General features: G+C 40.1%; 1 protein-coding gene across 2 annotated transcripts; it reads right to left on the bottom strand.

Annotated features, from left to right (window-relative positions):
• Positions 1-303: 303 nt before the first annotated feature.
• Positions 304-22,988, bottom strand: tmem236 (transmembrane protein 236). Of its 2 annotated transcripts, none has more exons than XM_045694583.1 (4): positions 22,475-22,988; positions 11,359-11,431; positions 5,546-5,675; positions 304-1,324 (listed from the first exon to the last, which is right to left on the bottom strand). In XM_045694583.1, exons 1-4 carry the CDS (start codon positions 22,723-22,725, stop codon positions 732-734), a joined length of 1,047 nt encoding a protein of 348 aa, XP_045550539.1. In that variant the 5' UTR covers positions 22,726-22,988; the 3' UTR covers positions 304-731. The 2 variants fall into 2 exon arrangements, with proteins under 2 accessions (XP_045550539.1, XP_045550538.1); XM_045694582.1 differs by having other exon boundaries at positions 304-1,327; positions 22,475-22,985.
• Positions 22,989-25,452: the final 2,464 nt, after the last annotated feature.

Genomic DNA, 25,452 nt, shown 5'->3' with positions numbered 1-25,452 from the left:
TCTGCTTGGCACATTGAACTCCACAATGTAGGGGGGAGGTTCTAAGGGTTCTGCTAGATGGTGATGGACTGAGCGATCAGCCAATTAAAACTGACTGTTTTCCAGTGGTGGAAAAAGTACCCAATTTTCATCCTTGAGCAAAAGTAAAAAGGTACCTTAATAGAAAATGACTCAAGTAAAAGTGAAAGTCAACCAATAAAATACTACTTGAGTAAAAGTCTAAAATTATTTGGTATTAAATGTACTTAAGTATCAAAAGTATAAATAATCGAAAATTCCTTATTAATAGCAAACCAGACACGATTTTCTTGTTTTTTTTTTTAATTTACGGATAGCCAGGTTTACAGTTCAACACTCAGATATAATTTGCAAACGAAGCATTTGTATTTCGTGATTCTGCCAGATCAGAGGCAGTAGGGATGATCAGGGATGTTCTCTTGATAAGTGTGTGAATTAGACAATTATCCTCTGCAGCTAAGCATTCAAAATGTGATGTGTACTTTTGGGTGTCGGAAAATGTAAGGAGTAAAAATTTTATTATTTTCTTTAGGAATGTAGTGGAGCAAAAGTTGTCAAAAATATAAATATTAAAGAAAAGTACAGATACCCAAAAAGTACTTTACACCACTCCTGTTTTCACTGCTCCTGCCATAGACTCCCAGTCAAGTCCAGTTCTGAGGCGCTGTGAAACCAGACGTCTCGACAGAGAGAGAGCTGGCTGGTGGGCAAGACTAGAACATGCTCTCTCTGCGGAAGAGGCGGAGCTTGGTCAGGAAGTTGAAGTAGGTGAATGTCAGGCAGACCAACAGGTTCTTCATTGGGTAAAGCAGCGGTGTGATGTAGCCGTGGACAGAGATCAGAGCGAGGCGCAGCAGCAGGAAAGGCAGGTCCTGCAGGAAAAAGCCAGCTGATGGCAGTAAAGCGCTGTGAGGCGTCACTGCCAGACGGAGACAGGACAGAAATGCCAGGATGTAGACAGCAAACACCCAGCCAGAGTAAAACACGTCTGGAATCCCCGCCACGCGCACCAGCTCCACCACATCCATCCAGAACAGGAAGCTGTGAACAAACACCTCTGACCTCATATCCTGGGACCACAGGACACGGAGCGGGCCAGAGTGGGAGTGTGACGAGGAGTACAGGTAGGTCGCGCTGGCTGGTCGTGAGCCGACTGCTTCCTGGTCCCTCCACCTCCCTGTAGCCGAACCGTTCCCCAACACCCCGTTCTGCCCCCTCTCATAGTATAGCTGGCCCGACACGCTGTTCACCTGCTCCAGGTGGGTCAGAACAGGACCCGGCATGTCCAGACCCATTTCCATACGGTCTGCTGGAGGAGACAACAGGACATCATTATATAGTAGTATCAGTGGTGCCCACATTGATCGTGTCTCTGCTTAGAAGAATACTTATTTTATAGAATTGATGCCTTTCATCAAATAGCAGAAAACAGATCATTCAGTCGACACTCTTACCAGTTACAGACTATGGCAATATTGTCTACATCAGGGGTGTCAAACTCATTTTGCCCAGGGACCGCATTCGGTCTTCAATGAGGTCTGGAGGGCCACATTGAAAATGTGTTATATTTCCTCGTTGACAAAGTGTGGAAAAAAAATCATCTCAATCCATTCTTTTGGGAATTCTCGATGCTCTCTGACTGTTGAGCTTTTTCAGCGAGCTGGACACAGTCAAGAAACAATATGAATGTAGGTCCATCATCATTACCGTAAATTCCGGACTATAAACCGCAACTTTTTTCCCAGGCTTTGAACCTCGCGGCTTAAACAATGATGCGGCTAATATATGGATTTTTCCCGCTTAATTAAAAAAAAAAAAAAAAAAAAAACACATTCTGTGACGTGCTCAGTTTTTTGGCGGCATGAAGCTTTCATTAGACCAATGAAATTGCCGAATGGGTTAAGGTCAAACAACTTTTTTGTTTACTGTTTAGATTAAATCGAGCGCTCTCAAACTTCCCATCATTCTGATTACGGTAGTCATTTTGTCACCCTCATCATGGCAAAAAACACAGAAATGCATATGATGCAGCTTTCAAGTTGAAGGCGATTGATCTGGCTGTTGGAAAAGGAAATAGAGCTGCTGCACGGGAGCTTGGTCTTAATGAGTCGATAAGACGTTGGAAACAGCAGCGTGAGGAATTGACTCAGTGCAAAAAGACAACTAAAGCTTACTGCTAATTTTTTATTTTTTGTTACAAGTCGTGTTTCGTTAAAGCCTATGTATTTTTGTTACAAGCTGTGTTTCATTAAAGCCTGTGTAAAGTTAATTTGTTTCAATGTACCGGTAGGCACCTGCGGCTTATAGAAATGTGCGGCTTATTTATGTTCAAAATATATATATTTTTTAAATTCAGTGGGTGCGGTTTATATTCAGGAGCGCTTAATAGTCCGGAAATTACGGTACTACAGTTTCCATTTGGATTTAGTCATTTCTAAAAGGTCCAATGCAGCTGTCTTTTTATCTCTATCAAATAATGTTTGATTCTGTATAATTCTGGCCCCTCTTTGGACACTGTGTTTACTAACCTCCAGACAAGCTTCAATGCCATACAACTCTCCTTCCGTGGCCTACAATTGCTCTTAAATGCAAGTAAAACTAAATGCATGCTCTTCAACCGATCGCTGCCCGCACCTGCCCGCCCGTCCAGCATCACTACTCTGGACGGGTCTGACCTAGAATATGCAGACAATTACAAATACCTAGATGTCTGGTTAGATTGTAAACTCTCCTTCCAGACTCACATTAAGCATCTCCAATCCAAAATTAAATCTAGAATCGGCTTCCTATTTCGGAACAAAGACCCCTTCACTCATGCTGCCAAACATACCCTCGTAGAACTGACCATCCTGCCGATCCTTGACTTCGGCGATGTCATTTACAAAATAGCCTCCAACACCCTACTCAGCAAATTGGATGCAGTCTACCACAGTGCCATCCGTTTTGTCACCAAAGTCCCATATATTACCCACCACTGTGACCTGTATGCTCTCGTTGGCTGGCCCTCGCTTCGTATTCGTCGCCGAACCCACTGGCTCCAGGTCATCTATAAGTCTTTGCTAGGTAAAGCCCCACCTTATCTCAGCTCACTGGTCACCATAGCAGCAATCACCCGTAGCACACGCTCCAGCAGGTATATTTCACTGGTCACCCCCAAATCCTATTCCTCCATTGGCCGCCTTTCCTTCCAGGTCTCTGCTGCCAATGACAGGAACGAATTGCAAAAATCACTGAAGCTGGAGACTCATATCACCCTCACTAACTTTAAGCATCAGCTGTCAGAGCAGCTCACAGATCATTGCACCTATACATAGCCCATCTGTAAATAGCCCATCCAACTAACTCATCCCCATATTGTTATTTATTTATTTTTGCTCCTTCGCACCCCAGTATCTCTACTTGCACATTCATCTTCTGCACATTATCACTCCAGTGTTTAATTGCTAAATTCTAATTACTTCGCCACTACGGCCTACTTATTGCCTTACCTCATTTGCACACACTGTATATAGATTTTTTTTTCTGTTGTGTTATTGACTGTATGTTTGCTTATTCCATGTGTTGTTGTTTGTGTCGCACTGCTTTGCTTTATCTTGGCCAGGTTGCAGTTGTAAATGAGAACTTGTTCTCAACTGGCCTACCTGGTTAAATAAAGGTGAAATAAAAATATCTGGGTAAGAATTTAGTATCTTACTGTGATCGTTTTCAATCAAAATGGTCAAATATAGTTCTTAGCAACAAGCAATTTCCCAAGGACTGTCTGGGAGTGGTATGAGTGGGGAGAGGAAAACTGAAAACTAGCTGTTATTGGCAAAGGTTTGGAACCATCTTTGTTATTGGTCTATTAACTAATGTACCGCCTGGTGATGTCACCAGGCAGGCCAAAACTCCATCCCACAAAAACAGAGCTGTTTGAAAAGACCGCCTAACAGTAAAGGGGAATTATCATCAATTTCACACTATCATTCCAACCTCAATGTGGAAATATACACTACCTTTCAAAAGTTTGGGGTCACTTAGATATGTCCTTGTTTTTGAAAGAAAAGCCTATTTTTTTTTGTCCATTAAAATATCAAATTGATCAGAAATTCAGTGTAGACATTGTTAATGTTGTAAATGACTATTGTAGCTGGTAACGGCTGATTTTGAATGGAATATCTACAGAGGCCCATTATCAACAACCATCCCTCCGGTGTTCCAATGGCACGTTGCGTTAGCTAATACAAGTTGATCATTTTAAAAGGCTAATTGATCATTAGAAAACCCTTATGCAATTATGTTAGCACAGCTGAAAACTGTTGTCCTGATTAAAGAAGCAATAAAAAAAACTGGCCTTCTTTAGACTAGTTGAGTATCTGGAGCATCAGCATTTGTGGGTTTGATTACAGGCTCAAAATGGCCAGAAACAAAGCACTTTCTTCTGAAACTAGTCAGTCTACACCTCACAAGTCCTTCATTAAATAGTACCCGCAAAACACCAGTGTCAACAGTGAAGAGGTGACTCCGGGATGCTGGCCTTCTAGGCAGAGTTACAAAGAAAAAGCCATATCTCCGACTGGCCAATAAAAATAAAAAATTAAGATGGGCAAAAAAACACAGACACTGGACAGAGGAACTCTGCCCAGAAGGCCAGCATCCCGGAGTAGCCTCTTCACTGTTGACGTTGAGGCTGGTGTTTTGCGGGTACTATTTAATGAATCTGCCAGTTGAGGACTTGTGAGGCATCTGTTTCTCAAACTAGACATTCTAATGTACTTGTCAGCATGCTAAGTTGGGCACCGGGGCCTCCCACTCTTTCTATTCTGGTTAGAGCCAGTTTGCTCTGTTCTGTGAAGGGAGTAGTACACAGCGTTGTACAAGATCTTCAGTTTCTTGGCAATTTCTTGCATGCAATAGCCTCCATTTCTCAGAACAAGAATAGACTGATGAGTTTCAGAAGAAACTGCTTTGTTTCTAGCCATTTTGAGCCTGTAATCGAACCCACAAATGCTGATGCTACAGATAGTCAACTAGTCTAAAGGCAGACAGTTGTATAGCTTCTTTAAATCAGGACAACAGTTTTAACAGTTTTCATCCAGATACTCAACTAGTCTAAAGGCCAGTTTTGCTGCTTCTTTAATCAGAACAGTTTTCAGCTGTGCTAAAATAATTGCATAAGGGTTTTCTAATGATCAATTAGCCTTTTAAAATGATCAACTTCGATTAGCTAACACAACGTGCCATTGGAACACAGGAGTGATGGTTGCTGATATTGGGCCTCTGTACGCATATGTAGATATTCCATTCAAAATCAGTCGTTACCAGTTACAATAGTCATTTACAACATTAACAATGTCTACACCAAGTTTCTGATCAATTTGTGAGGCAGTAACAACGGTACCATGCCCAGTGAGGCAGTAACAACGGTACCATGCCCAGTGAGGCAGTAACAACGGTACCATGCCCCAGTGAGGTAGTAACAATGGTACCATGCCCAGTCAAGGCAGTAACAACGGTACAATGCCCAGTGAGGTAGTAACAATGGTACCTTGCCCTGTGAGGCTGCACGGCCGGATCCTCTCGATGATATCAACACAGATGAGAGAGAAGAGCACAAGAGAGTTGGGCAGCTCAGAGAAGTGGTCCTGTCTGTACTGTGGTCCCTTATCCACCTGCACCTGAATGGACCAACGTAGAGCGAGATTGAGTTAGGGTTTAGGGCTAGGGGTTAAGGTTAGGGTTAGATGTCAGGGGTTAAGGCAGTTCAGAGAAGTGGTCCTATCTGTACTGTGATCCTTTATCCACCTGCACCTGCATGGAGCAACTTAGAGACAGTTAAGGGTTAAGGATAGAGTTCAAGGGTTAGGGTTAAGGAAGCTCAGAGTATCTGTCCACCGGCATCAACAGAGAAAATGTCTTCTGTAACCACGTTTCAAATCAAATCTTATTTGTCACATGCGCCAAATACAACAGGTATTCAGCGCTTACTTAGAAGCCCTTAAACAACAATGCATTTAAGAAATAAGAACAACAAATAATTAAAGAGCAGCAGTAAATAACAATAGCGGGGCTATATACAGGGGGTACCGATACAGAGTGTGTGCGGGGGCACCGGTGTCGAGGTAATTGAGGTAATATGCATATGTACAGTCGTGGCCAAACGTTTTGAGAATGACACAAATTTTAATTTCAACAAAGTTTGCTGCTTCAGTGTCTTTAGATATTTTTGTCAGATGTTACTATGGAATACTGAAATATAATTACAAGCATTTCATAAGTGTCAAAGGCTTTTATTCACAATTACATGAAGTTGATGCAAAGAGTCAATATTTGCAGTGTTGACCCTTTTTCAAGACCTCTGCAATCCACCCTGGCATGCTGTCAATTAACTTCTGGGCCACATCCTGACTGATGGCAGCCCATTCTTGCATAATTAATGCTTGGAGTTTGTCAGAATTTGTGGGTTTTCACAAGTTCTCAATGGGATTAAGGTCTGGGGAGTTTTCTGCACATGGACCCAAAATATCGATGTTTTGTTCCCCGAGCCACTTAGTTATCACTTTTGCCTTATGGCAAGGTGCTCCATCATGCTCGAAAAGGCATTGTTCGTCACCAAACTGTTTCTCGATGGTTGGGAGAAGTTGCTCTCGGAGGATGTGTTGGTACCATTCTTTATTCATGGCTGTGTTCTTAGGCAAAATTGTGAGTGAGCCCACTCCCTTGGCTGAGAAGCAACCCCACACATGAATGGTCTCAGGATGCTTTACTGTTGGCATGACACAGGACTGATGGTAGCGCTCACCTTGTCTTCTCCGGACAAGCTTTTTACCGGATACCCCAAACAATCGGAAAGGGGATTCATCAGAGAAAATGACTTTACTCCAGTCCTCAGCAGTCCAATCCCTGTACCTTTTGCAGAATATCAGTCTGTCCCTGATGTTTTTCCTAGAGAGAATTGGCTTCTTTGCTGCCCTTCTTGACACCAGGCCATCCTCCAAAAGTCTTCGCCTCACTGTGTGTGCAGATGCACTCACACCTGCTTGCTGCCATTCCTGAGCAAGCTCTGTACTGTTGGTGCCCCGATCCCGCAACTGAATCAACTTTAGGAGATGGTCCTGGTGCTTGCTGGACTTTCTTGGGCGCCCTTCACAACAATTGAACTGCTCTCCTTGAAGTTCTTGATGATCCGATAAATGGTTGATTTAGGCGCAATCTTACTGGCATCAATATCCTTGCCTGTGAAGCCCTTTTTGTGCAAAGCAATGAAGACGGCACGTGTTTCCTTTGCAGGTAACCATGGTTGACAGAGGAAGAACAATGATTCCAAGCACCACCCTCCTTTTGATGCTTCCAGTCTGTTATTCGAACTCAATCAGCTTGACAGAGTGATCTCCAGCCTTGTCCTCGTCAACACTCACACCTGTGTTAATGAGAGAATCACTGACATGATGTCAGCTGGTCCTTTTGTGGCAGGGCTGAAATGCAGTGGAAATGTTTTGGGGATTCAGTTCAATTGCATGGCAAAGAGGGACTTTGCAATTAATCGCAATTAATCTGAACACTCTTCATAACATTCTGGAGTATATGCATATTGCCATCATACAAACTGAGGTAGCAGACTTTGTGAAAATTTATATTTGTGTCATTCTCAAAACTTTTGGCCACGACTACAGTTGAAGTCGGGAGTTTACATACACCTTAGCCAAATACCTTTAAACACAGTTTTTCCACAATTCCTGACATTTCATCCTAGTAAACATTCTCTGTCTTTGGTCAGTTATGATCACCACTTTATTTTAAGAATGTGAAATGTCAGAATAATAGTAGAGAATGATTTATTTCAGATTTTATTTCTTTCATCACATTCCCAGTGGGTCAGAAGTTTACATGCACTCAATTAGTATTTGGTAGCATTGCCTTTAAATTGTTTAACTTTGGTCAAATGTTTCAGGTAGCCTTCCACAAGCTTCCCACAATAATTTGGGTGAATTTTGGCCCATTCCTCCTGACAGAGCTGGTGTAACTGAGTCAGGTTTGTACATTAGGCCTCCTTGCTCGCACACGCTTTTTCAGTTCTGCCGGCAAATCTTCTACAGGACTGAGGTCAGGGCTTTGTGATGGCCACACCAATATCTTGACTTTGTTGTCCTTAAGCCATTTTGCCACAACTTTGGAAGTATGCTTGGGGTCATTGTCCATTTGGAAGATCCATTTGCGACCAAGCTTTAACTTCCTGACTGATGTCTTGAGATGTTGCTTCAATATATCCATTTAATTTTCCTGCCTCATGATGCCATCTATTTTGTGAAGTACACCAGTCCCTCCTGCAGCAAAGCACCCCCACAACATGATGCTGCCACCCCCGTGCTTCACGGTTGGGATGGTGTTCTTAGGCTTGCAAGCCTCCCCCTTTTTCCTCCAAACATAATGATGGTCATTATGGCCAAACAGTTCTATTTTTGTTTCATCCGACCAGAGGACAATTCTCCAACAAGTATGATCTTTGTCCCCATGTGCAGTTGCAAACCGTAGTCTGGCTTTTTTTATGGCGGTTTTGGAGCAGTGGCTTCTTCCTTGCTGAGCGGCCTTTCAGGTTATGTCGATAAAGGACTCTTTTTACTGTGGATATAGATACTTCTGAACCCGTTTCCTCCAGCATCTTCACAAGGTCCTTTGCTGTTGTTCTGGGATTGATTTGCACTTTTTGCACCAAATTACGTTAATCTCAAGCAGACCGAACACGTCTCCTTCCTGAGCGGCATGACGGCTGCGTGGTCCCATGGAGTTTATACTTGCGTACTATTGTTTGTACATATAAACGTGGTACCTTCAGGCATTTGGAAATTGCTCCCAAGGATTAAGCAGACTTATGGAGGTCTACAATTAGTTTTCTGAGGTCTTGGATGATTTATTTAGATTTTCCCATGATGTCAAGCAAAGAGCCACTTAGTTTGAAGGTAGGCCTTGAAATACATCCACGGGTACACCTCCAATTGACTAAAATGATGTCAATTAGCCTATCAGAAGCTTCTAAAGCCATGACATTTTCTGGAATTTTCCAAGATGTTTAAAGGCAGTCAACTTAGTGTATGTAAACTTCTGACCCACTCGAATTGTGATACAGTGAATTATAAGTGAAATAATCTGCCTGTAAACAATTGTTGCAAAAATTACTTGTGTCATGCACAAAGTAGATGTCCTAACCGACTTGCCAAAACTATAGTTTGTTGACAAGAAATTTGTGGAGTGGTTGAAAAATTTGTTTTAATGACTCCAACGTAAGTGTATGTAAACTTCCAACTTCAACTGTAGGTAGAGTTATTAAAGTTTCCATCCAATTTTTATTCAAGTAATGTCATACCATAAAAGTCTGATGGAAACAGAAAGTTTTGGTACAGTTTTATAAATGCTGACAGATATTTCGTTCGTTCGACATGGTGGGATATTTTTGTAAATCATTTTTGCAAGAAATGGCAGTGGAAACACCATGCGGAAATATTGATTTAATAAGCATCATATGGAGTAATGTGATGATATGGTGTGTGGTCCTCCTACTACAACTCTGAAAAGAGTTTATTAGGCTACAGATGAAATAATTTATGAACTTCACAGGCTGGTGAAAGGTCATGAGCTTGGTGCTCCTTTCCAATAAATATTCAAGGGCTGATTCTGGTGACATGATGACCCATGCTTGATTGCCGTTTGACAAAGAAAAATATTCTCACTTATCTATTTAATGCAACAGTTTTTGTGACAAAAGCAAATGGTAGAGTTGAAAATGCAATAAACACATTGAACTTTAGATTTTTTTCGGTACATGAAAACTTACGCAAAAAAAGTATATTTTGTGTGCACTACATCATCACACTGATTTTCATCTGCAACAACTCAGTTTGGTGGAAACCTATAACCTATACCTAGCTATAGAAAACGTCAGGAAAAAGTCTTCATAGAGACACTGTCAGGAAAACGTCTTCATTGAGAAAGAGAAGTTAAAGATTTTGGCAGTGCTAAAACAACATTCCATATTATACAACATTCCATATAACTGTCATAACACCCAGTAAGATCTCATTGAATGTCCTGAACATCAGCGAAGGAGATGCTATGAAACAGGAATGTAGCTGGTATATTTTGTGACCAAGTGTTGGTTATTAGGGTGAGACGGTTAGGGTGAGACGGTTAGGGTGAAAATGTAATGACATAACCTTGTGTTTGAATTCCTACTTCATTCCACCGTGGATCAGGTTAATAGTCAACCTGTTGTATTTAGGATTGTTAGTGAGTACCTGACTCCCCGTCACACCCTGTACTTGTGTGTGTGTGTGTGTGTAACCAGGTGGCGAATCGCATCTCTGCATGTCTGGCAGACATATCAGTGTGGATGATGGATCACCACCTCAAGCTGAACCTCGGCAAGACGGAGCTGCTCTTCCTCCCGGGGAAGGACTGCCCGTTCCATGATCTCGCCATCACGGTTGACAACTCCATTGTGTCCTCCTCCCAGAGTGCTAAGAGCCTTGGCGTGACCCTGGACAACACCATGTCGTTCTCCGCTAACATCAAGGCGGTGACCCGATCCTGTAGGTTCATGCTCTACAACATTCGCAGAGTACGACCCTGCCTTACACAGGAAGCGGCGCAGGTCCTAATCCAGGCACTTGTCATCTCCCGTCTGGATTACTACAACTCCCTGTTGGCGGGGCTCCCTGCCTGTGCCATTAAACCCCTACAACTCATCCAGAACGCCGCAGCCCGTCTGGTGTTCAACCTTCCCAAGTTCTCTCACGTCACACCGCTCCTCCGCTCTCTCCACTGGCTTCCAGTTGAAGCTCGCTGTGAGGGGAACGGCACCTCCGTACCTTCAGGCTCTGATCAGTCCCTACACCCAAACAAGGGCACTGCGTTCATCCACCTCTGGCCTGCTGCCCCCCCTATCTCTGCGGAAGCACAGTTCCCGCTCAGCCCAGTTAAAACTGTTCGCTGCTCTGGCACCCCAATGGTGGAACAAGCTCCCTCACGACGCCAGGACAGCGGAGTCAATCACCACCTTACGTAGACACCTGAAACCCCACCTCTTTAAGGAATACCTGGGATAGGATAAACTAACCCCCCCCCCCCAAAAAAAAATACAAAAATAAAAGTAAAAATTAAATAAGATAGATGTACTGTTGTTCCACTGGATATCATAAGGTGAATGCACCAATTTGTAAGTCGCTCTGGATAAGAGCATCTGCTAAATTACGTAAATGTAAATGTGTGTGTGTGGTCACTGTGCACACATACTCCACTCACGAGAGAGTCAAAAAGTCAAGTGACACATGCACTGACATTTATATATTTAAAAAAAAATTGTTTTACCTTGGAACCGGCGATCAGAATAGAGAAGCATGGTAACGTGCACAGAATCACATAGGCCAATGTTGTTGGTCTCCTGAAAAACAGCATGTTAGTCAATGACATAGGCCAAACTACAACCCAAATACTATAGTACATACTACAACCCAAATACTATACTACAACCCAAATACTATACTACATACTACAACCCAAATCCTCCAATACTGCAACCCTGGTGTTGCAAGTGCCATGCTCTACCAACTGAGCTACACAGGAAAATGTAATATATAATGTAATGTATAATGAATAATGTAATGTATAACGTATATTGAATAATCTATAATATAATGCGTAATGTATAATGTAAAGTGTGATGTATAATGTAATGTCATGTATAATGTAATGTGTAATGTATAATGCAAAGTGTGATGTATATTGTAATGTCATGTATAATGTAATGTATAATGCAATGTATAATTTAATGTATAGTAAGATGTAATGTGTACTGTATAATGTAATGTATATAATGTATAATGTAATGTACGGTATAATATAATGTATAATGTAACGTAATGTAAGGTATACAATAAAGGTATATAATGCAATGTATAATATAATACGTAACGTAAGGTATAATGTAAGGTATAATGTAATGTAAGGTATAATGTAATGTATGTAATATAATGTAATTTATAATGTTAAGTATAACGTAAAGTATAACGAAATGCACAATGTCATGTACAATGTAATGTATAAAGTAAAATATGTTATGTACAATGAATAATGTATAATATAATGTATAAAGTAATATGTCATGTATAATATAATGTAATATGTCATGTATAATGTAATGTCATGTATAATGTAATGTCATGTATATTGTAATGTGTACTGTATAATGTAATGTATATTATGATATGTAGTGTATAATATGTAATGTATAATATGATGTGTAGTGTATAATATGATATGTAGTGTATAATATGTATAATGTAACGTGTAATGTATAGCAAGGTATAATGTAATGTAATATTCAAGGTAATATATAAATGTATAATATATAATGTAATGTCAAATGTAAGATATAATGTAAGGTATAATGTAATGTATAATACAAAGTGTGATGTATAATGTAATATGTACTGTATTATATGTATAATGTAATGTGTAATGCAATTTATGGTAAGGTATAATGTAATGTAATATAATATAATGTATAATGTAAGGTATAATGTAATAAATAATATAATGTATAATAGTGTAATGTAAGGTATAATGTAATGTATAATATGTTATGTACATTGAATAATGTATAAAGTAATATGTAATGTGTCATGTGTGATGTATAATATAATGTAATATGTAATGTAAAGTGTGATGCACAATGTAATGTATAATATATAATATAATGTAATGTATAATGCATAATGCAAAGTCTGACCTATAATGTAAGGTATATTGTATAATGTAAGGTATAATATGATATGTATAATGCAAAATGTGATGTACAATGCAATATGTAATGCATAATGTAATATGTAATGTATAATGTAATGTATAAAATGATACAGTGAGGGGAAAAAAGTATTTGATCCCCTGCTGATTTTGTACATTTGCCCACTGACAAAGAAATGATCAGTCTATAATATTAATGGTAGGTTTATTTGAACAGTGACAGACAGAATAACAAAAAAATCCAGAAAAACGCATGTCAAAAATGTTATAAATTGATTTGTATTTTAATGAGGGAAATAAGTATTTGACCCCGTCTCAATCAGAAAGATTTCTGGCTCCCAGGTGTCTTTTATACAGGTAACGAGCTGAGATTAGGAGCACACTCATAAAGGGAGTGCTCCTAATCTCAGTTTGTTACCTGTATAAAAGACACCTGTCCACAGAAGCAATCAATCAATCAGATTCCAAACTCTCCACCATGGCCAAGACCAAAGAGCTCTCCAAGGATGTCAGGGACAAGATTGTAGACCTTCACAAGGCTGGAATGGGCTACAAGACCATCGCCAAGCAGCTTGGTGAGAAGGTGATAACAGTTGGTGCGATTATTCGCAAATGGAAGACACACAAAAGAACTGTCAAATCTCCCTCGGCCTGGGGCTCCATGCAAGATCTCACCACGTGGAGTTGCAATGATCATGAGAACGGTGAGGATTCAGCCCAGAACTACACGGGAGGATCTTGTCAATGATCTCAAGGCAGCTGGGACCATAGTCATCAAGAAAACAATTGGTAACACACTACGCCGTGAAGGACTGAAATCCTGAAGCGCCCGCAAGGTGCCCCTGCTCAAGAAAGCACATATACATGCCCGTCTGATTATTTCCCTCATTAAAATGCAAATAATTTTATAACATTTTTGACATGCGTTTTTCTGGATTTTTTGTTGTTGTTATTCTGTCTCTCACTGTTCAAATAAACCTACGATTCAAATTATAGACTGATCATTTCTTTGTCAGTGGGCAAACGTACAAAATCAGCAGGGGATCAAAAACTTTTTTCCCTCACTGTATGTATAATGAGATATGTATTGTAATATGTAAGGTAAAATATAATATGTATAATGTGATGTGTACTGTATAATATAATGGATATGATATGTATAATATGATATGTAATATGATATGTATAATGATATGCATAATATATAATGTATAATATGATATGTATAATGTAATGTAAATGATATGCATAATATATAATGTAATGTATAATATGTCATATGTAATGTATAATATGATATGCGTAATGTAATGTATAATATGATATGCGTAATGTAATGTGTAATATGATATGTATAATGTATAATGCAAAGTGTGATGTATAATGTAATGTATAATGAAATATGTCATGTGTAATGTAATGTATAATATGATATTTATAATGTAATATGTCTTGTAATATGTAATGTATAATATGATATGTACAGTTGTGGCCAAAAGTTTAGAATGACACAAATATTAATTTTCACAAAGTCTGCTGCCTTAGTTTATATGATGGCAATTTGCAAATACTCCAGATTGTTATGAAGAGTGATCAGATGAATTGCAATTAATTGCAAAGTCCCTCTTTGCCATGCAAATGAACTGAATCCCAAAAGAACATTTCCACTGCATTTCAGCCCTGCCACAAAAGGACCAGCTGACATCATGTCAGTGATTCTCTCATTAACACAGGTGTGAGTGTTGACGAGGACAAGGCTGGAGATCACTCTGTCATGCTGATTGAGTTCGAATAACAGACTGGAAGCATCAAAAGGAGGGTGGTGCTTGGAATCATTGTTCTTCCTCTGTCAACCATGGTTACCTGCAAGGAAACACTTGCCGTCATTATTGCTTTGCACAAAAAGGGCTTCACAGGCAAGGATATTGATGCCAGTAAGATTGCACCTAAATGAACCATTTATCGGATCATCAAGAACTTCAAGGAGAGCAGTTCAATTGTTGTGAAGAAGGCTTCAGGGCACCCAAGAAAGTCCAGCAAGCACCAGGACCATCTCCTAAAGTTGATTCAGTTGTGGGATCGGGGCACCAACAGTACAGAGCTTGCTCAGGAATGGCAGCAGGCAGGTGTGAGTGCATCTGCATGCACAGTGAGGCGAAGACTTTTGGAGGATGGCCTGGTGTCAAGGGCAGCAAAGAAGCCACTTCTCTCCAGGAAAAACATCAGGGACAGACTGATATTCTGCAAAAGGTACAGGGATTGGACTGCTGAGGACTGGGGTAAAGTCATTTTCTCTGATGAATCCCCTTTCCGATTGTTTGGGGTATCTGGAAAAAAGCTTGTCCGGCGAAAACAAGGTGAGCGCTACCATCAGTCCTGTGTCATGCCAACAGTAAAGCATCCTGAGATCATTCATGTGTGGGGTTGCTTCTCAGCCAAGGGAGTGGGCTCACTCACAATTTTGCCTAAGAACACAGCCATGAATAAGGAATGGTACCAACACATCCTCCGAGAGCAACTTCTCCCAACCATCCAGAAACAGTTTGGTGACGAACAATGCCTTTTCGAGCATGATGGAGCACCTTGCCATAAGGCAAAAGTGATAACTAAGTGGCTCGGGGAACAAAACATCGATATTTTGGGTCCATGTGCAGAAAACTCCCCAGACCTTAATCCCATTGAGAACTTGTGAAAACCCACAAATTCTGACAAACTCCAAGCATTAATTATGCAAGAATGGGCTGCCATCAGTCAGGATGTGGCCCAGAAGTTAATTGACAGCATGCCAGGGTGGTTTGCAGAGATCTTGAAAAAGGGTCAACACTGCAAATATTGACTCTTTGCATCAACTTCATGTAATTGTCAATAAAAGCTTTTGACACTTATGAAATGCTTGTAATTATACTTCAGTATTCCATAGTAACATCTGACAAAAATATCTAAAGACACTGAAGCAGCAAACTTTGAGGAAATTAAAATTTGTGTCATTCTCAAAACTTTTGGCCACCACTGTATAATGCAATGTGTGCTGTATAATGTAATGTTTACTGTAATGTAATGTATAATATGTATAATGTATATGATTTGTATAATATGATATGTATAACATAATGTGATATGTATAATATATGTATAATGAATTATGATATGTAATGTATAATATGTATAATGTAATAAGATATGTATAATATAATGAATAATATATGTATAATATGATATGTATTATGATATGTATAATGTAATGTATAATATGATATGTATAATGTAATGTAATGTATAATATCATATGTATAATATATGTATAACGTAATGTGTACTGTATAATGTAATGTGTACTGTATAATGTAATATGCAAAATAATGTATAATATGATTGTATAATGTATATGATGTATAATGAAATGTATAATATGATATGTAATATATTGTATCATGCAAAGTGTGATGTATAATGTAATGCGTAATGTAATATATCATAAAAAGTGTGACGTATAATGTCATATGTCATGTGCAGTATAACATAATGTCATGTATAATGTAATATGTAATGTATAATATTATGTAATGTATATAACAATTTCATGTATAATGTCATGTATAATGTAATGTCATGTATAACGTAATATGTAATGTAAGGTTTAATATAATGTATAAAGTAATATTTAATATAAGGTATAATAAATAATGTAATGTCTAATATAATGTAATGTATAATATGTCATGTATAATGTAATGTCTAATATAATGTATAATATGTCATGTATAATGTGTCACGCAAAGTATAATGTATATTATATAATGTAAAGTGTGATGTATACTATATAATGTCTGTGATGTATAATGTAAAATGTAATGTATACTCTATAATGTACGTGATGTATAATGTAAAGTGTGATGTATACTCTATAATGTATGTGATGTATAATGTAATATGCAAAATAATGTATAATATGATTGTATAATGTATATGATGTATAATGAAATGTATAATATGATATGTAATATATTGTATCATGCAAAGTGTGATGTATAATGTAATGCGTAATGTAATATATCATAAAAAGTGTGACGTATAATGTCATATGTCATGTGCAGTATAACATAATGTCATGTATAATGTAATATGTAATGTATAATATTATGTAATGTATATAACAATTTCATGTATAATGTCATGTATAATGTAATGTCATGTATAAAGTAATATTTAATATAAGGTATAATAAATAATGTCTAATATAATGTAATGTATAATATGTCATGTATAATGTAATGTCTAATATAATGTATAATATGTCATGTATAATGTGTCACGCAAAGTATAATGTAAAGTGTGATGTATACTATATAATGTCTGTGATGTATAATGTAAAATGTAATGTATACTCTATAATGTACGTGATGTATAATGTAAAATGTAATGTATACTCTATAATGTACGTGATGTATAATGTAAAGTGTGATGTATACTCTATAATGTATGTGATGTATAATGTAAAGTGTGATGTATACTATATAATGTACGTGATGTATAATGTAAAGTGTGATGTATACTATATAATGTACGTGATGTAAAATGTAAAGTGTGATGTATACTATATAATGTACGTGATGTATAATGTAAAGTGTGATGTATACTATATAATGTAAAGTGTGATGTATACTATATAATGTAAAGTGTGATGTATACTATATAATGTATGTGATGTATAAAGTAAAATGTAATGTATAATGCAATGTTCTAATTTATGAATGTGATGTATAATGTATAACACAATATATACTGCTCAAAAAAATAAAGGGAACACTTAAACACATCCTAGATCTGAATGAAAGAAATAATCTTATTAACCTCTTGACGGTGTGCCCATTTAAAACGGCCTACTACTCAAACTCAGAAGCTAGGATATGCATATAATTAATACTTGTGGATAGAAAACACCCTAAAGTTTCTAAAACTGTTTGAATGCTGTCTGTGAGTATAACAGAACTCATATGGCAGTCAAAACCCAGAGACAGATCGAAACAGGAAGTGGAATTCTGAATTGCGGACTCAACTTCATCACGTTGCCTATTAATCACACCGTGAGCTATGGTTCATTGAGCACTTCCTATTGCTTCCACTAGATGTCTCCAGTCTTTACAAAGTGATTTGAGTCTCCTACTGTGAAAACTGACAGAATGACACGCTGTGGAACGTGGTCACACGGAGAGGGCCATCACCATTATGACGCCGGCGCCCCTGGCTACCCTCCCCTTTCGAAACGTTTATAAAGACAATGCAATCGTCCCCCTTTGAATCTTATTGGAGCTCTGGTTGAAAAAGGCCCTAAAGATTTATGTTATACAACGTTTGACATGTTTGAACGAACCTAAATAAGAAAAAAATGCATTTTGTTGAAAGAATAGTCCCGCGGCCACGGAGCTTTTGGTGCAGCCTTCAGAACGCGCTAACAACAACAAGCTAATGGAACATAAAGGATGAACTTTTTCGAACGAAAATACATTTGTTGTGGACCTGGGAATCCTGGAAGTGCCTAAGGATGAAGATAATCAAAGGTAAGGGATTATTGACAATAGTATACAAGACTAGATTTGATATGCGATTGTTCCAAGATGGCGCGGAACTGTATTGCTAGCATATTGTTCTGAGTATGGCATCCCCTTTTATCGCAAAGTGTGATTACCCAGTAAAGTTATTTTTAAATCTGGCATTACAGGTGCTTTCAAGAGATATTCATCTATAAATCTTAGAATGATAATATTACATTTTAAAAATTTTTTCGAATAGTAATTTAGTAAATTGTAGCGCTGTCTCATCGGATGCATTTCAGGGAAAATAGTTAGTCAACGTTACGCACCGATGTAAAATGCTGTTTTTATATATAAATATGAACTTTATCAAACAAAAGAATGCATGTATTGTGTAACATGATGTCCTAGGTGTGTCATCTGATGAAGACTGTCAAAGGTTAGTGCTGCATTTAGCTGTTTTTTGGTTATTTGTGATGCATGTGGTTGTTCGGAAAATGGCTATGTGGCTACTTTTACGATATACTCCTCTAACATAATCTAATGTTTTGCTTTTGCTGTAAAGCCTTTTTGAAATCGGACAACGTGGTTCGATTCAGGAGAGGTGTATCTATAAAACGATATAATTTGAATAAAAAAATAAATAAAAAAAAGCATTACATTTTGTTATGCTAATGGCGATAGGATTTTTCGCTGGATGTCCGTCCCGCATACAGGCCGCACAGGGGTTAAATACTTTTTCTTTACATAGTTGAATGTGCTGACAACAAAATCACACAAAAAGAATCAATGGAAATCCAATTGATCAACCCATGGAGGTCTGGATTTGGAGTCGCACTCAAAATTAAAGTGGAAAACCACCTACAGGCTGATCCAACTTTGATGTAATGTCCTTAAAACAAGTCAAAATGAGGCTCAGTAGTGTGTGTGGCCTCCACGTGCCTGTATAACCTCCCTACAACGCCTGGGCATGCTCCTGATGAAGTGACGGATGGTCTCCTGAAGGATCTCCTCCCAGACCTGGACTAAAGCATCCGTCAACTCCTGGACAGTCTGTGGTGCAACGTGGCGTTGGTGGATGGAGCGAGACATGATGTCCCAGATGTGCTCAATTGGATTCAGGTCTGGGGAACGGGCGGGCCAGTCCATAGCATCAATGCCTTCCTCTTGCAGGAACTGCTGACACACTCTAGCCACATGAGGTCTAGCATTGTCTTGCATTAGGAGGAACCCAGGGCCAACCGCACCAGCATATGGTCTCACAAGGGGTCTGAGGATCTCATCTCGGTACCTAATGGCAGTCAGGCTACCTCTGGCGAGCACATGGAGGGCTGTGCGGCCCCCCAAAGAAATGCCACCCTACACCATGACTGACCCACCGCCAAACCGGTCATGCTGGAGGATGTTGCAGGCAGCAGAACGTTCTCCACGGCGTCTCCAGACTCTGTCATGTCTGTCACGTGCTCAGTGTGAACCTGCTTTCATCTGTGAAGAGCACAGGGCGCCAGTGGCGAATTTGCCAATCTTGGTGTTCTCTGGCAAATGCCAAACGTCCTGCACGGTGTTGGGCTGTAAGCACAACCCCCACCTGTGGACGTTGGGCCCTCATACCACCCTCATGGAGTCTGTTTCTGACCGTTTGAGGAGACACATGCACATTTGTGGCTTGCTGGAGAACATTTTGCAGGGCTCTGGCAGTGCTTCTCCTGCTCCTCCTTGCACAAAGGCGGAGGTAGCGGTCCTGCTGCTGGGTTGTTGCCCTCCTACGGCCTCCTCCACGTCTCCTGATGTACTGGCCTGTCTCCTGGAAGCGCCTCCATGCTCTGGACACTACGCTGACAGACACAGCAAACCTTCTTGCCACAGCTCGCATTGATGTGCCATCCTGGATGAGCTGCACTACCTGAGCCACTTGTGTGGGTTGTAGACTCCGTCTCATGCTACCACTAGAGTAAAAGCACCGCCAGCATTCAAAAGTGACCAAAACATCAGCCAGGAAGCATAGGAACTGAGAAGTGGTCTGTGCTCCCCACCTGCAGAACCACTCCTTTATTGGGGGTGTCTTGCTAATTGCCTATAATTTCCACCTGTTGTCTATTCCATTTGCACAACAGCATGTAAAATGTATTGTCAATCAGTGTTGCTTCCTAAGTGGACAGTTTGATTTCACAGAAGTATGGTTGACTTGGAGTTACATTGTGTTTAAGTGTTCCCTTTATTTTTTTGAGCAGTGTATAATGTAATGTATAATTACATTATGTTTTAGATTGCAGCCCAAAAAAATGCTTCAGAGTTCAAGTAACAGACACATCTTAACATCAACTGTTCAGAGGACACTGCGTGAATCAGGCTTTCATGGTCGAATTGCTGCAAAGAAACCAAGTGAACGGGTGATTTACGCATGTGTGGTTCACACAGTGAAGCATGGAGAAGGTGTGATGGTGCGTTGCTGGTGACACGGTTTGTGATTTATTTAGAATTCAAGGCACACTTAACCAGCATGGCTACCACAGCATTCTGCAGCGATACGCCATCCCATCTGGTATGAGCTTATTGGGATTATCATTTGTTTTTCAACTGGACAATGACTCAAAACACACTTCCAGGCTGTGTAAGGACTATTTGACCAAGAAGGAGAGTGATGCATCAGATGACCTGGCCTCCACAATCACCCGACCTCAACCCAATTGAGATGGTTTGGGATTAGTTGGACCGCAGAGTGAAGGAAAAGCAGCCAACAAGTGCTCAGCATGTGGGAAATCCATCATGTTGGAAAAGCATTCCTTATGAAGCTGGCTGAGAGAATGCCAAGAGTGTGCAAATCGGTCATCAACACCAAGCCATAAGACTCCTGAACATCTCATCAATTGGCTACCCAGACTATTTGCATTGCCCCCCCCCCTACTCTGTTATCATCTATGCATAGTAATTTTAATAACTCTACCTACATGTACATATTACCTCAACTAACCGGTGCCCCCGCACATTGACTCTGTACCGGTACCCCCCAGTATATAGTAAGCATTTCATTGTAAGGCTTACACCTGTTAAATTCGGTGCATGTGACTAATACAATTTTATTTGATTAGGGGCGTCAGTTTGGATGGGGAGCGTCGCTGCACAGCTATTTTCAGGTCTCTCCAGAGATGTTCGATCGGGTTCAAGTCCGGGCACTGGATGGGCCACTCAAGGACATCCCCACAGCATGATGCTTTCACCACAATGCTTCACCATAGGGATGGTGTCAGGTTTCCTCCAGATGTGACGCTAGGCATTCAGGCCAGAGTTCAATCTTGGTTTCATCAGACCAGAGAATCTTGTTTCTCAAGGTTTGAGAGTCCTTTAGGTGCCTTTTGGCTAACTCCAAGTGGGCTGTTGTGCCTTTTACTTTAGAGAGTGGCTTCCGTCTGGCAAATCTAACATAAAGGACTGATTGGTGGAGTGCTGCACAGATGGTTGTCCTTCTGGAAGGTTCTCCCATCTCCACGGGGGAACTCTGGAGCTCTGTCAGAGTGACCATCGGGTTCTTGGTCACCTCCCAAACTAAGGCCCTTCTCCCCCGTTTGCACAGTTTGGCCGGGCAACCAGCTCCAGGAAGAGTCTTAGTGGTTCCAAACTTATTCCATTTAAGAATGATGGGAGGCAACTGTGTTCGTTGGTACCTTCAATGCTGCAGAAATGTTTTGGTACCCTTCCCAGAATCTGTGCCACAACACAATCCTGTCTCGGAGCTCTACGGACAATTCCTTCGACCTCATGGCTTGGTTTCTGCTCTGACAACTGTGGGACCTTATATAGACAGGTGTGTGCCTTTCCAAATCATGTCCAATCAACTGCATTTACCACAGGTGGACTCCAATCAAGTTGTGGAAACACCTCAAGGACGATCAAGATGCACCTGAGCTCAATTTCGAGTCTCATAGCAAAGGGCCTGAATACTTATGTAAGGTACGTTTTTTTATTTTTAATACATTTGCAAAAAATCTCTAAAAACCTGCTTTCGCTTTGTCATTATGGGGTATTGTGTGTAGATTGATGAGGAAAAAATGTATTTAATACATTTTAGAATAAGGCTGTAATGTAACAAAATGTGGAAAAAAGGAAGAGGTCTGAATACTTCCCAAATGCACTGTCTAATGTAATGTACTCACCACTGCGTGATGTCTGTGATCACCGTGCGCTGCTTGAGGACAAGATACCGGAGTGGAACCCAGACCAGCAGAGATACAGAGGTAACGTAGGCTATGGAAGCTGCTACCACCAACCAATAGGCAGTCAGATCTCCTCTGACATGGAGCATCAGGGAAGCAAACCTCTCCATCACCACGAATATTGGAACACTGAGACAAGCGACCTGTAACACCTCGTACACCACCAGCTTGATCATCCGCCCTGATGGCATGTTGCCTTTAACCCTTGTCCCCCAGGGTTTAGATCCAGCCGCTTCCTTTATCAACCTCTCAACACAAGTCTGGACTGAAACTACTCCTGTTCTCAGTCTGGTCTGAAACCCTTTCAATTCTCAGTCTGGTCTGAAACCCTTTCAATTCTCAGTCTGGTCTGAAACCCTTTCAATTCTCAGTCTGGACTGAAACTACTCCTGTTTTGTCTGACTGGAGCAGAAACCAGTGAACCCTCCTGTGGACTCTGCTCACCAACACTGCTTACACATCACTGTGCAGCGTCACACGACTCAGTAATAAAAGTATATGATTTCCCAAGGCAATAAGGTAGTCACGCTCAACTTCTTATGGGGTCGCAAAAAGAAGCACTCCCATATTGTACTAAGGGGGAAAATATTGTTGAACATTACCAGTGTCAACTAGATTATGTATCCCAACCTAGAACATTATCAATGTCAAATGCATTACCTATCAACCTAGAACACGATCAGTGTAAAAAGAAAAGCCAGTCATACAGAAATTATATAGTAAACCACAATATTCTGGACATTTGGCTTTTAGTTTTATTGTGAATACCAATGAATAAGCATGGTTAAAAGAGTAAATATTAACAGCTGGGTACATTTAACAGAACCTTTACAACTATCATGTTTGAAAGGTAAACCCATAGAGATCCTATTAAATGACAGTTAAACCAGGCATGAAGTTTCAAGGTTGATGCTACACTATACTGTCAGTTGATCCAATGGCCTTTATATCCTCTTAAGGTCTGTTACATGCTCCGAGTATCAGGGATGTATAGACCAGAGCTAGGGGGCAGTAGAGGATGTAGTGACAGCATGGACCAGAGTTAGGGGCAGTAGAGAACGTAGTGACAGTATAGACCAGAGCTAGGGGGTAGTAGAGAACATAGTGACAGTATAGACCAAAGCTAGGGGTAGTAGTGACTGTATAGACCAGAGCTAGGGAGCAGTAGATAATGTAGTGACATTATGGACCAGAGCTAGGAGGAAGTAGAAGACAACACAGTAGACGACATTCCCCAGACTTGAAGTGACAGGATTCTTTAGTTGTATAAACACAACCTTCATCCACAGACCTATTGCTCGGTTCTACTTCAGATAAATACAGTCAGAGGCCAGTCTATAAGGGGTAGTTAAGGTTAGATAAATACAGTCAGGGGCCAGTCTATAAGGGGTAGTTAAGGTTAGATAAATACAGTCAGAGGCCAGTCTATAAGGGGTAGTTAAGGTTAGATAAATACAGTCACAGGCCAGTCTATAAGGGGTAGGTAAGGTTAGATAAATACATTGAGATGAACAGCAGCTCCTGGATCTAAAGGGTTAAAATGAGAGAACACTTCTTATGAGCTATTTAAATATAGACCTAAAATCAGGAAGGACATCACATTCATTTTCTATCATGACAAATTCTGTAAAGTACTGTGCATGTAAAATAGCATAACAATAATCAAATATAAATTAAAACGCACTATAAAAAAAACGATCAATTTAACACTGGCAAGAGAAGCTTAAAGACAACAGCAGAATTAGTCAGATCCCTGGAGGCGGATCTCAAATGGAAACCTATTCCCTACATAGTTCAGTACTTTGTACCGAGCTTCATTGGGCTGCCTCATAAGGCTCTGGTCTAGAGTAGTGTACTTCATGTCCCCAGGGACTACGCCAGTGCTCACATGTCCAGGAGAGCAGGGGCAATTGCTGCTTGTTGTTTTGTTTGGGAAACACACACACACCCCATCAGACCTGGACAGACAAACACTCAGGAAAGTATACATGCTATATAATATTACTAGTACAGTACATATACTATATCATTCACTAGTACATTATATATACACACTATCATATTACTAGTCCATACCACCAGTACAGTATATATACTATATCATATTACTAGTACAGTACATACCACCAGTACAGTATGTATACTATATCATATTACTAGTACAGTACATATCACCAGTACAGTACACACACTACATATACAAAAATATGCGGACACCCCTTCAAACTAGTGGATTCAGCTATTTCAGCCACACCCATTGCTGACAGGTGTATAAAAATTGAGCACACAGCCATGCAATCTCCATAGGTGAACACTGGCAGTAGAACGACCTTACTGAAGAGCTCAGTGACTTTCAACGTAGCACCGTCATAGGACGCCACATTTCCAACAAGTCAGTTCGTCAAATTTCTGCCCTGCTAGAGCTGCCCCGGTCAACTGTAAGTGGTGTTATTGTGAAGTGGAAACGTCTAGGAGCAACAACGGTTGCCCGAATGCATAGTGTCAACTGTAAAGTTGGTTGGAGGAGGAATAATGGTTCGGCTAGGCTCCTTAGTTCCAGTGAAGGGAAATCTTAACGTGGCATCATACAATGACATTCTAGACGATTCTGTGCTTCCAACTTTGTGGCAACAGTTTAGGGAAGGTCCTTTCCTGTTTCAGCATGACAATGCCCCCGTGGATAAAGCAAGGTCCATGCAGAAAAGGTTTGTCGAGATCGGTGTGGAAGAACTTGACTGGCCTGCACAGAGCCCTGACCTCAAACCCATCAAACACTTTTGGGATGAATTGGAACCCCGACTGTGAGCCAGGCCTAATCGCCCAACATCAGTGCCCGACCTCATTAATGCTTGTGGCTGGATTGAAGCAAGTCCCTGGAGCAATGTTCCAACATCTAGTGGAAAGCCTTCCCAGAAGAG

This window comes from Salmo salar, chromosome ssa14, assembly GCF_905237065.1.
Source record: "Salmo salar chromosome ssa14, Ssal_v3.1, whole genome shotgun sequence".
NCBI lineage: Eukaryota > Metazoa > Chordata > Actinopteri > Salmoniformes > Salmonidae > Salmo > Salmo salar.
Note: the sequence above shows the minus strand (reverse complement) of the source record. Positions and strands in the feature narration are given on the sequence as shown.

Coding starts and splice junctions, on each gene's coding strand:
- tmem236 (XM_045694582.1), bottom strand. CDS start 22,725: ATGCCATCAGGGCGGATGATCAAGCTGGTGGTGTACGAGGTGTTACAG. Junction 11,432..22,474: donor ATCACAGACATCACGCAGTG/GTGAGTACATTA, acceptor GCTGTTTTTCAG/GAGACCAACAACATTGGCCT. Junction 5,676..11,358: donor TTCTGATCGCCGGTTCCAAG/GTAAAACAATTT, acceptor TGGTCCATTCAG/GTGCAGGTGGATAAGGGACC.